The following is a 15,107-nucleotide window of genomic DNA, read 5'->3' as shown; positions in this document are numbered from 1 at the left end:
CTCCCTCTGCCTGTGTCTCTGCCCCCCACCCCCCCCCTCTGTGTCTATCATGAATAAATAAAATCTTAAAAAAAAAAAAGAAAGAAAAGAAAAGAAAAGAAAAAAGAGGAAATGGCACTTGCCTCAAGGAACTCACGGCCTAAGAGGTGTCAGAGAGAAGCAAAGCCAGATGCTACACCTAAAGGTGGGCCAGACCGACTTTATTCAGTAGCTACTGTTGGGAGAGAGAGCTGACCTCAGTTCTGATTTGCTCAGAGGCAGCAAGGTATTTTAGCCCAAACAACGGGGGAGTAGGAACGGTGAACGAGCAGGGCCCCCAACAAGTCAGGGAACTGGGAAATTCTGAAAGAGCAGGGAGGGGGCCGGGTCTCCTTCAGAGGCGATATCTCAGAGGACAGCTCCCAGGTCCTGGAGGAAGACCTTTCCTATCCTAGAGGATGCATGCACGTCTCAAAGGAAGGGTTAATAAATGCCCCAGGCAGGGAGGTCAGGAGCCTATGGGTGTTGACAGAGCAAATGGCAAACTGTTTTGGCAGCCTCCAGCGCTCTCGGGGAGGCATTTGAGGGTGACGGGGTTATCATCTGCGGGACACCGCCTTGAGCTGCTAGAAACCTGGGTAGTGTTTGTTCCCAGTACAGGTTAGTAGGGGCCGGAGTCTTTTCGGCTGGAAGTCCCAGCCCCCACAGGCCCAGGAGGGGAAGAGAGAGCTCTGACCAGAGTTCAAAGAGAAGAGAAGGTCTTTGTCAAAGGGCAAGTTAAGCGTTTGCATAATTTTTACATAAAAATGAAAAAGGTCAGAGGACAGGACTCCTTCGAGGCATTCTGAGAAGGAAGAGATTTCTTCTGGCCGCAGTGGAGGCAGGGCGCGAGAAGGGGCGAGAAGGGCGCTAGGATGGAACTGTGAAGAGCTAGAGGCCTTTTCCAGTCACATGCAATGGTTTTGAAACAGAGCAGACTTTGTGGTTTAACTTTCTTTTTTTTTTAATGCCCTTAGAGCTTTTAAAAAAAAAAATAGATTTTATTCTTAAGTAATCTCTACACCCAACATGGGGCTCGAACTCAGGACCCCGAGATCAAAAGTCACATGCTCTGCTGACTGAGCCAGCCAGGCAACTCAGAGCTTTTTGTGTTTCCCAGGGCACCTCATTGAAAGTATAGGAGCTGTTTTGTTCTTAGTTTAATAGAAACCAGAGATTTATTTTGACTTTGAAATAATTGCCTTCTATCAGATAATTTAAAGTGGTTAGGAAAGTGGCACCTGGGTGGCCCAGTCAATTAAGTGTCTGCCTTTGGCTCAGGTCATGATCTCAGGATCCTTGGATCAAGCCCCATGTCAGGCTTCCTGCTCAGTGGGGAGTCTGCTTCTCCCTCTCCTTCTGCCCATCCCCACTGCTGTGCATTTGTGAGCTGTCTTTCAGATAAACGAATAACTGAATAAATATGTTTTTTTAGTTGTTAGGGAAAATATAAGGACAGTTCCCTAAATGAAAACTAGCAGAATGGACAAAGCATTCATTCATTCATTCATTCATTCGAGATCTTTAAATTTATTTAATAGAGTGGAGAGAGAGTGTAGGGGTAGAGGGAGAGGGGCAGAGGGAAGCAGATTCCCTGCTGGAGCAGGGAGCCTGACGTGGGGCTCCATCCCAGGACCCCGAGATCATGACCTGAACCGAAGGCAAGTGCTTAACAGACTGAGCCACCCAGGTGCCCCAAAGTGAATATTTAAAAATAAAGTTTTACTCAAACAGATATTCGAACACCATTTTTATAGTAGAATTACTCACAATAGTGAAAAGGTAGAAACAACCCAGGTATCCATTGGTGAACGATTGGATAAAGAAAACCAGATATATCCACACAGTGGAGTATGGAATATTAGCCTTAGAAAGTTAATTCTGACACCTGCTACAACAATGGATGAACCTTGAAACCAGTCACAGAAGACAAAAATTATGTGATTCCAGTTACGTGAGATCTCTAGAGTAGTCTGTTGTGAACATAGTTCCTACAGAATGTAGAGTGGTGGTTGCCAGAGAGAGGAGAGGGAACAGGAGTTACTGTCTATCAGGACAGAGTTTCAGTTTGGAGATGAAAAGGTTCTGGAGATGGATGGTGGTGATGGTTGTACAATATGAATGTTAATGCCACATGAACTTAAAGCCATGGAACTAGACACTTAAAAATGGTTAAAATGGCAAATTCTAGGTATACTTTAAAGATGTATTTATTTTAGAGAGGGTGTGAGCTGGGTAGGGAACATAAGGAGAGGAGACTCCCTGCTGAGTGCACAGCCCAATGTAGGGCTCAATCCCACGACCCTAAAATCATGGCCTGAGCTGAAACCAAGAGTCGGTCACTTAACCGAGCCACCCAGGCGCCCCTTAAGTATATTTTACCACAATAAAAAGTCTTATAACAAATAAAAGGCATATAGCTTCGGGTATTAAGGTCATTGCACTGGGGACGGCAAACAAAAGCTGAACCTTGGAATCAGTGTTTTCAGCCACGTCTTACCCGGTAAGTGGGAAAACTGGCCAAGAATTTCTTTAGCCATTTTTATAGCTGGTACATGGCACAGGGGAGCCTCTACAGACACGTCTGTGCTGAGAAGGCCTATTAGGGCTCCTCACCAGCCAGTTGTGTTCAGGGCCCTGGTCCTTTCTCATTCCAGAACTGAAAATCAGCTACGTGCTTCAGTGGTAAGGGATCCTAAATAGTGAAACTCCTACTGCCCTCAGTCAGCTCTCTTCTAGTGGGGAAAAGAAGATAAGCCAGCCTAAAAATTAACACCATGAGGCCAGATTATGGAACCGCTGAAGCACAAGGAATCGGATGTGAAATGCACACGGGTGACATCCATGGCATTCGTCGGGCCTCCCGCGAATGCCTGGTATAGTCCTGCTGCCTTCACTCTTGTACATAAATATTAAAGTAGTCAACCCCGAAGAGAGGAGCAGGGGTGAAAGAGCCATCAGATTCTTGGTGACTTCACATTTTATAACCCTGAGCAAGTCTCAGGTGTCAGGAAAGTGACCCTGCACACTGGTGGTCACTTCCTATGAGCAGAGCCAAGTGAGCTGTCCGCCAGGAGGAGCCTCTGTGACAGGTTTTCTATGCACAGCAGACAGTTCCAGTTTTGTTCCTTCACATCACTTGAATTTCTACAAATATCTGCCACTCCTGGGCTGAAAAAAACAAAACAACCACACACACACTAGATCTCATCTGGCTGGCTGGTTTTTGGCTGTTTGAGTAACAGAATTGTGTTTCACGACTCATTTAATTAGCTCAACTTGTATAATTTCTACAAACAGCTTTTTATAAGCAAGGAAGGGGGGAAATTTTCAAAGCCAGTTTCTGAGTAGTTGCAGCCACTTGGGATTCAGGGAAGTTGTCTGGTCTGAGTTTAAGGGAATTCCTTGAGCTAAGAATTAAAAGTTTTTATCATCTGTTGTCTGTAGCTAATTGCACACCCTCATGAGGGTCAACAGGCCACCACCTTGTTTAGGGAAGTTCAGCTACGATGCCACATTTTCCCTGAATATTTATTAAAAGCCTGGTGTGGACTCTCCCAGGGAAGTCTGCTAAGAGGGGCAGTCATGTTTGGGGACCTCATAGCATACGTTTGTTTTGTTATGCTGGGGGGATGGGGTCACGGGTGTTACTGTATTTGAAAAGCTCAGGCTAAAACCCTTTGCTTTATGAGACACTGTTTCATTTTCTCTTGTGATTCTTCTAACCTCATTTCCTACCAACCTGGAGTAACTGGTTTCACTTTTGTTTTCAGAAAGCGCCCCTTGTGGATATCCCTGTGTTGCAGTTTTGCTACGCTTTCATCCAGAGGTAATGCAGCCCTTCCCAAAGGCTTCTCAATTAGAGATGCTCTTGCAGGGATTCCAAGCAGAACCCTGGTTGTACTTGACCCCTGGAGAAAATACCGTGACGGTGTCTTACTTTCCTCCCGAGGAGAGAGAATGCCCTGATGCTCTTACTTCTCCTTTTGCAGAGATCTGATCTCATTTTGTCCCAGTGCTGTACGTTGAACGTTTTATGTTCAGTGTTGAACGTGTTGAAGACTTCTTTTAGAAAAAGGAAAAATGATTCTTCTGGGTGCTGTCCCCAGCACCTTCCTGTGGCTTCTGCTGGGGTGTCCTGAGCTTACTGGCACTTTTCTGGAGCCTCTGCTGCAGGAGGCAGTGAGGCAGACCCCCCATGTGGTTCTCCACAGTAGAGAGGAAGCCTTCCTGGGCTCTTGGGTCTGACATGGGCACGTCCAGGTGCAGCTCGCAGGCCTCCACCATCCAGGGCTGTCTCTGTTGCAGTAACTAGGGGCAGGTTGGGGGCAGAAGCCCCTTCTCAGGGAAGCCTCCAAATCCTCACGGGTGTGGAGTTACACAATCAGGCAATCTGACAACCAGGGACAAGCTCCTTGGTTAGCCCAGTTCCCATTTCATGCTTCTTCCGACTCCCCACGCCCTGAGGTTGCAGGAGGGTAGGTAGAGAGAGTCATAATCCCTGCAGTCCCTGGCTCTGGGCTCTAGTTTGGATCAGCTGTTGATGCTTCACCCACAAGCATCGCCCCAGTTCTTTTTCCAGGAGTTAAAGAGCTGATCACACATCTCTCCTGGTGAGAGCTGCCATGCATCGTGATGCTAGCAAGTGTCTGTTGCAGCGGTCTGAGTGACACGGGAGCTCTCGGAACAGCTGCACGTTAGGTTTTTACCCTCCTCCTCTTGCAGAGGAGGCACTGCCGATGTCACTCAGGAGGCAGTACATCAAGCACCAGGACTTGAACCCTGGGCCCTCGGGCTGTGGCTAAGCCACAGCATATTGTACTATGCAGGCCTCGTCTGGAAAGCTGCCCAAGATCAGCTTCCTGGTGGGGGACCTTGTGATGTGACCCAAGGACTGACTCCAGTACCAACAACACTGGGGAGGCCGGATATGCAAGCCAGACAGATCCAAGGGATCAGAAGCCCTCTGGTTTGAGGCCTTTCTCTGATAGACCGGAAACCAGGAGCATCTGACTTGTCAGCAGCAGGCTTTCTGGTCTCCAGGCTCCCAAGTTCTTGCCAGAATACGAAAATTTAGCTTGTGCATTATTTTAACTTAGAAAAGAACAAACAAGTTAGTCAGGCCATCTTCCCTCTGCTTTCCAACTGCCTGGATCTGAAATGTGCTCCTGATAACGTGTTTTAACTTGTTCACATGTTCACAGTTGGGTGGGTTTTTTTTTTTCCTTTTTTCTTTTTTCTTTTTTTTTTTTAAATAGGCTCCCAGTGACAGCCTTGCAGGAGAACTTTCCTTCATTGTTGGGCGTGTTAAAGGAATCTGTACAGTTGAATCTCGCTCCCCCCGGATACTTTCTGCTTCTCAGGTATTGTGGCCCACCAGTCCGGTCACCGTGTCGTTCTGCCCCAAGGTACCTTGTTTCTGCAGCGCTCCTAGTCTGACGCTGATTGTCTCCCAACAGCATGCTCAATGACTTCGTGACGAGAACTCCCAACGTGGAAAGCAAGAAGGACCAAAAAGACCTGCAGGTCTGTGTGCAGAGTCTAGCAGATGCAACTGTTCCAGGAATAGTGCCCGCCTTTAGAGGAGGTGCTGGGGGAATGTCAGCACTGCGCAGGATCATTCCTTAGATTTGCAATTGTTCTCGCATCTGGCTTCCTCTGTTGCTGTCTGGGGAGGGCTTGATAGACCTGAGCCACAGACTCCTGCCAAAGCTCTTGCGTCAGACTTGAGCAAGCCCTCATGGGTTGACAGGATGCCCCCATCATCACCCTATGCAGACGTGGGTACCGCCACCACCTTAGCAACGTTAGGATAGAAACTCCGTAGACGTGGATTTCTTTCCTGAGAGCCTTTCTTTCCCTGCCCTCCCTTAGTAAAGCAAGTATAACTCAAAGGAAATTTGAAAAATCCTGCAAAGTAAAAGTGAAACTCACCCCAGGAGAAGGGAGATCTTCAAGTAGATAGCCACCTAATAAATAGAATGATAAAGTTAGGAAGTCACTATTTTGCAACAGTGAGAATCATTGATGCAGGGGCTGTTGGAGCCAAGGCTTCCATCGAAACCGGGACGTGTTATCAGTCCTATGACTGGTGACATGTCTGCTAATTGTTATGATCTGTGGCATTCGTGAAGGGTCTCTGGTTCGCACTGCTGAAGCGCTGGAGCACTGTATAAAACACAGTCAAGCATAATCAGGAAATTTGGGGGGCTCCTCCGGCCTTCACTTGTAGAGAAGGAAGCATCATTAAAGCACAGACGCTGCGTGACCAGCACTTGGACAGCACTTCCCAAACTCAGCTCTCAAGGCCCCTGTTTTGTGGCCTGTTACCTATAGCACATCCCTTGCTTTGGTCCATTCTGGGGGTAGCATTGGCCACGAGTGTTATCACAACTGGTACAACTGGTCCACCTCACCCCTGCTCCTTGTGGTTGCCTCTACCCCATAATGCCCAGCCTCCTGATGCCAACCCCTTAACTCCTGCTCCAAGGCAGGACCTGCACTTCTTCTCTGTGTGCTCACCTCCTCTGAGCCCTCGGTCCCTTTTCCTGCTCGCTCTTGCCACCGCCAGCCACACCACACCACACCTCTGCCCAGGCTCACCGCAGGCAGGCAGACACGCCCTCGCTTCATGCCTAAGCATAGCTTACAGTGGAAGCCAGGATTGTTCGATTCTCAGGTGTCAAGGATGTGCCGCCAGCCTCTGCTGGTGAGACTTGACGATGCTGGCTTGGGAAAGTGGCTCAGCATTTCTCTCCTTATCACAGCTCCTTGGCCAGATGCTTTCACTGGTTATAATCCTGATACAGATCACTCCTCACTTCACCCTCATTGAGTCAGTTTAGTTTATTTGTGTTTCTTGTTACGCTATTGGAAGATGCAATCCCAGCAAGAACCCATGGTGCTGAAGAACCCTGAAAACGAATCTGCTAGATGCAGTGTGCAGCTGTGACTTCCTGTCTCTCTGTGGTGTGTCTGCGGGGGCCAGTGTGGAAGCCATTAGTCACGTGTGGCTGCTGAGCCCTTGGAATGTGGCCTGTCCAAGTTGAATGTGCTTGAGTATAAAATACACATCAGATCTCAAAGGCCTAGTGCAAAAAAAGAACGTGAAATCTCATTAAAAGTTTTTATGTTGATTACATGTTTTTTTTTTTTTTTTTGATTACATGTTTTTTGATTACATGTTAATCATATTTTGGGTATATGAGGTTAAACGTTATGAGCTTGTTCCTTCTGACCCTTTAGTGTGGTTTCTATAAAATTCATATTACCTGTGTGGTTCTGGTTGTGGCCTATATTGTGCTTCTGCTGGATGGTTACTGTTTTAGGCATTTTGGATGCTTCTCCTGAGCTAACTTTCCTCTTTCTCCCCACTATTAGGAAGTCACTCAAAAAGTCCTAGAAGCTGTAGGGAACATTGCTGGCTCTTCCTTGGAACAAACCAGCTGGCTCAGCAGAAACCTAGAAGTGAAGGCCCAGCCTCAGATCTCTCTAGAAGAATCTGATGTTGAAGAAGATTTGTGCGGTAGGTACAGGGGGCCAGATATGCCTGCTGCCAGCTAGTGTGAGAGGGTCTGGACTTCCCTTAAAAGTAAACGGTCTGGGAGTTCCTGGAGGGCTCTGCCGGGTAAGGTTTTTGACTCTTGATCTCAGGGTCATGAGTTCAAGCCCCGAGTTGGGTTCCATTCTGGGTGTGGAGCCTGCTTTAAAAAAAAAAAAAAAGTTAAGAAAAGCAGTCATTCTTGTTTTACTGTTTACAACATTATTTATGTGTAATAAACAATAGGATTCCACTGATAGTCCAAGTGACATATGCTACCATGGAAGCCCTCACTGAGCCTAGATCAGGATCCAAGAAGGTAGCTTCGTAAGATAATTTGCAAGGATTAGGTGAAAAGAAATCCATGTGGTATAAAGAATATGGAAATGTAGGTTTTTCTTTCTGTGGAACTATGGTAAGAAAATGTAGTAAACCAACGAACTGTTGTCAGGCAGTCAGATTGTATATTTTATTTATGACTCACACACCCTTGCCTCTCAGTGATCCTTGTGTCTCATCACTGCCTGGGAAGTGAAAATTTTCTAGTAGAAGTCACATGGGCTAGGCATACCGCAGCCGTATTATTAGTTACAGCTCCTAAGAAAGCAGTCGGGAGACTCATCTGTTCACTCAGACCATCGATCCATCAGGTACTCTGGAGGAATCTGCATTAAGTGCAGCTGTGTAGATGGTTAATCAACGGCGCCCTGAAGACCACCAGACAGCTGTTGATGTAGCAGATCGTAGATTATTAGACCTACTGTAGGGAGAGACAGACTTGCAGAGTCATAGGAATGTCTCATTAGGGAAGTTCAAGGAGGACATTTGTAGGGTTGCAGGGTCTTGGCTGAGTCATTTGTGGCAGATCTTTTAGGGTAGAGAACTGGTAGTAGAAGGAGTTTTGGATTGGTGGGCACAGCACAAGGTGAGAGCCCCGATGTGAATCTTGTTGAGCTTGCTATTTTGATAAGGAAGCTGTTTTAGTTGGTGTTCAGTTTTTTTCAGGATTAAATGTATTTTGGAGAAAGTTACTGTTTTTACTAGTTCTCAGTATAATTTAACAGAGGGACAGGAACATATGCCCAGTCCCAGTATTGGTTACACCAGATGAGTGAACCAGTTTGCTCTTGGTTTTGTTAACACAAGGGCAAAAAAAAATTATATTTAGGTTCTTAATATGAGCTACATAGTACAGTACCCGCCACAAAGTAAATGTTCAAAAACTGTTCTGTGATATTTTATTATCTCTTTCATTGTCATGAGCAATAGTTACAGCAGCAGCTCAAAGCTAAGTTTGTGATCTTTAACATACCATAGAAAAAGTGGCGAGAAAATCAGGGTTCTCTTCTCTCAGCAGTAACAGAAATAATAGAAACAACAGAACAAGACACTTTGGCTCATGTAAGTGAAAAGCCCTAGCATCAGCATCTGGTTCTAGGCAAAGCAGGAATCAGGTGCTCGGAGGAGGTTAACCAAGTCTTGTGCAGAGATTCTGGTTCACCTTTGGCCACACGGCTGACCCAGAGAGGAGGGGAAGGGCTGGGACACTGGAGCTGCAAGAAATGGGTGCCCACTGAAAGGAGGCTTCTGTTCCCTAGAGGAGGAAGGATGGCCTGCTGGACAAACTGCGGGACCACTGGCCGCTACTTTTGCTGTATTTGTCTGATAACTAGTTTTGCGGTTTGCATAAGAAAAATAATATGCTGAGGCACCTGGGTCACTCAGTGATTGTGTGTCTTGGGCATGCGATTGTGATTGAGCATCTACCATTGGCTCAGGGCTGGGTGTGGAGCCTACTTGATCCTGAGATCAAGTCCTACATCAGGAGCCTGTTTCTCCCTCTGCCTGTATCTCTCATGAATAAATAAATAAAATCTTAAAAAAAAAAAAAGAAAAATAATATACTTCACTCTGTAATGAAGATCCTATAACTAGTGTACTATCATTTGCTAATATAAAGCAACAACGAGGTGCTCTCAGGCTGCGGGATGATAACAGTTGTGGTTCTAGGGAGGAAGAGCTTGCCTTTCCTGGGCTAATTTGCTCCTAGTCATCTCTGTCCTATGTACTAATGTACAGATTGAACTGCTTCGCCACCACCAGAATAGCTGAGCCAACCATGTTCGGTCCACTGTTACTGGGCCTGACTTCGGTGCTGTGATTAAATTTAACCTCAAAATAGTACTATAGTAAAATTACCTGATTTTTCTTTAAAGAAATCCTAGAATTCCAAAGCTGGAGGAGAGTTTTGAACTGCACTATAAAACTTAACTAGCTAATTATATAGTACCAAAAATCATGAGTGTTTAGATCATGACTGTATTTTACTTGACATGAAGAATTTATGTATACGTATCGGCCACATAAAGCATGAAACAGTGAGGCTTCAAATAATACATTTGTCTCCATTTAAAATTTTTACGCATGCCCCAGACACACGGGTCCTTACACTGAACTCGCGTGTGGTGTGTGCCGCATGCCATATCCTGTGGGTGGGCCCAACGGCCGCAGACATGGGGGCAGCATGGAAGATGATAAGCAAAATAGCACACTAATAAAGGGATCTTTCAACTCTTTTGAAAATCTGAAGTTATTTCAAAATGGAAGTTTTTTTAAAGATTGAAAAAAAAAAAAAGTAAGTTACCCTGAGAATTTCAGGTGGTTCTTAGCGGTGCAAGGACAATAAGAATCCTATTACAGGGAGCAGCTGGGAGTGGGGAGGTGTTACAGAGCGTGTCCCCAGGGAGGCGACGGTTGTGCTGAGAAGTGAGCAGTGTGGGGGCAGCTGTGCCAAGACCTGGGAGACGCCACTCAGGGGTGGCAAGTCTTTGAGGCGGGCGAGACCAGCCTGGCTGGAGCTTAGCAAGTGGTGGGCAGGGGGCAGGGAGCCGAGTGGGAGCTGAGGATTGCTGGGCTTGGTAGAGAGCCGGATCGGGAGCTTGGATTTCATCCCACCCACTGTGGAAGCCATTAAAATGTTTAGAGAAGTGACAGGCTCTCATGCGGTCTTCAGAAAACATCAGTTTGGCTGCTGTGAGCAACATGGGCTGTATCAAGTGAGAGCAGAAAAAGGAAGTCCTCTTAGCAGAATTTCACAGTAGTGTGGGCAAGAGACAGTGTCGGCTTGGAGGCAGGGGCGATGGAAAGGTGGACTGATGTAGATGGAGAGTCAGCAGAATTTGCTGATGGGCTGGATGCGGTGGCAAACAAAAAAAGGCAGTCGAGGACGACTTTGGTTTTGGCTTACGTAACTTATTGAGGTGGAGAAAACCAAAATAAGAACATTCTGGAACAGGAAATTGAGCTTGGTTTTGCAAGTATTAAATTTGAGATGTCAGAAAAAAAGAGAAAGAGCCAGAAAAGACACTTAAGTGGCCACTGGGGTCGGAGAAAAACCAAGAGAGAAGAGAGTCATGAAACACGAGAAAGAGGGTGCTTCCAGAAGGAGAGAGGAATAACAGTGGAAGGCTGCAGAGAAACAGAGGCAGGTCGGACAGAGACCCACGGGGCTTGACAACGTGGAAGCTGTGGGGGGAACATAGTCGAGCAGGTAGGGAGGAGGCCGGGAGAGGCAGAGGATACTGGGAACACAGAACTCCTGGAAGCTCTCTTGTCAAGAGGACAGTGATCAAGTCGAACTAAAGACCAAAGAAGAGGGCAGCCCTGGTGGCTTAGAGGTTTGGTGCCGCCTTCGGCTCAGGGTGTGATCCTGGAGACCGAGGATCAAGTCCCATGTCGGGCTCCTTGCGTGGAGTGTGCTTCTCCCTCTGCCTGTGTCTCTGCCTCTCTCTCTCTCTCTCTCTCTCTCTCTCTCTGTCATGAAAAAATAAATTTAAAAAATAAATAAATAAAGAGCAAAGAAGAATACCCTCTATCTGATTCGTTTTTAAATTGGAGTATACTAGTATGATGACGGATCCGTGCAGCAGAGAGGAAGAAATCGATACCAAAGAGAGAAAGGATAGTTAGAAAGCGAAGCACGTGATGGCCTTGGGGCCGGGGATGATGTCATACATGGAATTACCGTTCGTCCAGAGGAGCCAGGGACACATTTATCAAAAACAGGAGAGGGATCCCTGGGTGGCGCAGCGATTTGGTGCCTGCCTTTGGCCCAGGGCGCGATCCTGGAGACCCGGGATCGAGTCCCACATCAGGCTCCCGGTGCATGGAGCCTGCTTCTCCCTCTGCCTGTGTCTCTGCCTCTCTCTCTCTCTCTCTCTGTGTGACCATCATAAATAAAAAAAAATAAAAAAAAAAAAAAACAGGAGAGAAGGCAAAGATACGTATGTTCTAGATTAATAGCTCATAGTGACCCAACTGAGGGAGTTCCTGCTTGTTTCTCTGACATTTCTCTGTGGAATCGGAGGGGAGGTGATGAGGTGAGAAGGGAAGGGTATCGGTGGTTACCGAGGGCAGGTCCGAGAGCATTACGCAGCAGAGCAGGAGAGCCAGCGTGCCACCGGCATCCGTGCCCTGGGTCTATCTGGTAACATCAGGGCCTGTTTGAGATTCACGGTCATGAAGGAAAGTGAGATCTATTTTATCGTTGTCTGGTTTTCCCCAGAACATTTAGCTACCCAGAACCGCACGGGCTGATCTGTGGGTTTAGCCTGCTTTGCGTTTTTCCACGCGAGTGCGTCAGAGGGAGGGAGCAGCAAGAGAGTCCAGGACACTGGCCAGGTAGCTGGGAGACCATGGGTGTCGGGGGGTGGGGGGGTGGAGATGAGCGGGGCAGACCTGGAGGAGCCGATGGTGGTCAGGACGGCAGGCTGGAGGCTTCGGGGGTCTGTGCCCGGGTCCAGGAAGGAGCAGATGTGGTCCGAGGGGGAGGCCAAGGGGGTGACGGTGCCAGTGGGTGACTGAGCCGGCGCAGCGGAGTAGCAGATCGTTGGGGGAGAGAAGGCCAGGGGGGCAGAGGCCGAGGGGGTAGGGTGGATCATCCGAGGGGACACTGAAGTTCTGAGAACTATGCGGAGAAGACACGGGGGGCGGAAGACACTGAGTCGGTGCTCATTTCCTTGGTCGCTGTGCCCAGATTCTTACTGAGGTTGAGCGTGTTAACAGGACCCCCTAATATATACTTACTTACGTACTCAGGGTGCAAGGATGGGGCTCATCACTCCCACCCGTGCAATGTTCCAGGGGCCTGAACCGTGGCCCCCCCGCCGTGACTAAAGCACAAATGTCTCTATCTGTCAGCAGATGCCACCGCCGCTGCCTCGGCAATGGTGTCCGCGTCCGCCCCTTCGGTGTACAGCGTGCAGGCCCTGTCCCTCCTGGCAGAGGTCAGTGCACACCTGGCTTGCCCTCCCCCGATGGCACGATTGCCACCCCAAAGCATCATGCTGGCACCCCGTTCTCAGGCCAGCGAGTGCCGGTCACCCCTCCCGGGTGACCTCAAGAGCCGCCCTTGGCCTCAGGCTGCCCCTGCCAGCTGTCTTGTTAGGTTAGGCGCCCCTCGAGGACTAATCCCTCCTGTCACCGGCTTCAGAAGCTTTCTGTCTTCTCGTGATCCCACCCTGCTAGGTCCTGGCATCTCTCCTGGACATGGTGTATCGAAGTGACGAGAAGGAGAAGGCGGTGCCGTTGGTCTCCCGCTTGCTCTATTACGTGTTTCCTTACTTACGCAATCACAGGTAATGCTGTCTTCCCCGTGGTGTCACCGTAGGTTGTGGGAAACGCATTAAGTGGCTTCTTCTGGGGGGATCCCTGGGTGGCTCAGCTATTTAGTGCCTGCCTTCGGCCCAGGGCATGATCCTGGGGTCCTGAGATCGAGTCCCACATAGGGCTCCCGGCATGGAGCTGCTTCTCCTTCTGCCTGTGTCTCATAAATAAATAAATAAATAATATATTTTTTTTTTAAAGTGGCTTCCTCAGGCAGCCCCGGTGGCTCAGCGGTTTGGCGCTGCCTGCAGCCTGGGGTGTGATCCTGGAGACCTGGGATCGAGTCCCACATCAGGCTCCCTGCACGGAGCCTGCTTCTCCCTCTGCCTGTGTCTCTGCCTCTCTTTCTGTGTCTATGAATAAATAAATACAATCTTAAAAAAAAAAAAAAAACCATCTTTTAAAAATAAATAAATAAATAAAAGTGGCTTCCTCTGCACAGTCTCTGACCTTAACCCTTTTTCCTCCCATCCCCGGTTCAGCGCCTACAACGCTCCCAGCTTCCGGGCTGGTGCTCAGCTGCTGAGCTCCCTGAGTGGCTACGCCTACACCAAGCGAGCCTGGAAGAAAGAAGTCCTCGAGTTGTTCCTGGACCCTGCCTTCTTTCAGATGGACACTTGCTGTGCACAGTAAGAGATGCCGTTCTGACAAAAGGGTGCTGCAAATCCTCAAGTGGGGAGAGTGGTTCGGGTTACTCGATCCTCATACTTGACGTGGGAGCGGTCAGCATCACCCCAGATCCCAGGACGTCACTGTCACAGGCTCGCATGGTCGTGGCAGAGGGATTAGGTGTTTTAAAGATACAGAGGTGCATTTATTAGCCAAAGGATCTTAGTGAAGAGGACATATCATCCCCAGAGTGCACAATCCGGGGTTCCAGGGTCCCCTGTTCTAGTACTGCTGCATCTTGGAGTCGCAGAATACTCCAGCACTATACAATGACCGAGCCCTTGGTGACACTGTGGTGCCCTGATCCCGCATCTCAGCTCACACCTCACAAGTTGTCCCTGAGCCCATGCAGCCAGCCAGGCACTGTGCTGGTGGCAGAGAGCCACTGAGCTGCAGAGTGTGGTGACCTTTTCTGTGCCTTTTCTGGGGAGGTCAGCAGAGCCCCTAAATCGCCTCTCCCCCGTCAGGCCTGATGTCTTAATTAATGGCAGGGATGGAGGGTGGAGATTGGTCTGCGTTTTGCAAAGCCCAAAAGTTGCCTTGCCGCCCCCAGAGCCCTGTGGCTTTCACCTTGAAGTCCCTTTGCTCTTCTGGGGAGCCCACTTGAAAACCAGCCACGTTGGGTGTCACCGCCCCCGCTGCTTTCCATCAGCGCAGGCGAATGAACAATCCTCCTGGGTGAACCTAGGGCAACTCTTGAAACGACTGTTTTTCTTTACTGCGAGCTGGGAATTATTCTTTCTTACTATTCATCGCCTGTATTGTTAAGTTTATGAATTGAAGAGCTTTTGCCCAACTTTCGCTTGTATGAAACCTATTCATTCCACTAACTCCTTTTCAGAAAACAGGTTTTAATAGATCTCAAAGGGGCGTGTTCTTTTCTCGACGCCTCTCATCAGACTGTCATCCTTTACAGACTTAATTAATTTTGCTCTTTTTAATATCCAGTTGGAAGTCCATTATTGACCATCTTCTGACTCACGAGAAAACAATGTTTAAAGATTTAATGAGTAAGTTCTTTGTCACCTGCACTTAAATCGCACCTTTAAAGGCCCAACCCCATCACATTCCGATTTGACCATGTATCTCAAGCTCCACTCGGATCTTTTAGGATGCTTTCTAAGCTGCAGACTGTAATGTAATGAGCAGAGTGTGTCAGGGCTCACGAATGAGCCTCCCGGCTCGTCTACTGACCAGAATGCCCCGACAACCTCTC

At 48.2% G+C, this 15,107-nt stretch overlaps 1 protein-coding gene across 3 annotated transcripts in view; it reads left to right on the top strand.

Moving 5' to 3' along the window:
* DOP1B (DOP1 leucine zipper like protein B) overlaps positions 1-15,107 on the top strand; it is a 107,470-nt gene that overhangs the window by 78,876 nt on the left and 13,487 nt on the right. For 2 of the 3 annotated variants that reach the window (XM_041735025.1, XM_041735026.1), the window contains exons 24-31: positions 3,792-3,847; positions 5,277-5,381; positions 5,478-5,544; positions 7,399-7,543; positions 12,758-12,843; positions 13,085-13,194; positions 13,705-13,851; positions 14,840-14,901. In XM_041735025.1, coding sequence (XP_041590959.1) covers positions 3,792-3,847; positions 5,277-5,381; positions 5,478-5,544; positions 7,399-7,543; positions 12,758-12,843; positions 13,085-13,194; positions 13,705-13,851; positions 14,840-14,901 — 778 coding nt within the window. The remainder of the gene's footprint in view (positions 1-3,791; positions 3,848-5,276; positions 5,382-5,477; positions 5,545-7,398; positions 7,544-12,757; positions 12,844-13,084; positions 13,195-13,704; positions 13,852-14,839; positions 14,902-15,107) is intronic. The other variant, XM_041735027.1, reaches the window with a different exon arrangement.

This window comes from Vulpes lagopus, chromosome 20, assembly GCF_018345385.1.
Source record: "Vulpes lagopus strain Blue_001 chromosome 20, ASM1834538v1, whole genome shotgun sequence".
In the NCBI taxonomy this organism is placed as follows: domain Eukaryota; kingdom Metazoa; phylum Chordata; class Mammalia; order Carnivora; family Canidae; genus Vulpes; species Vulpes lagopus.
Note: the sequence above shows the minus strand (reverse complement) of the source record. Positions and strands in the feature narration are given on the sequence as shown.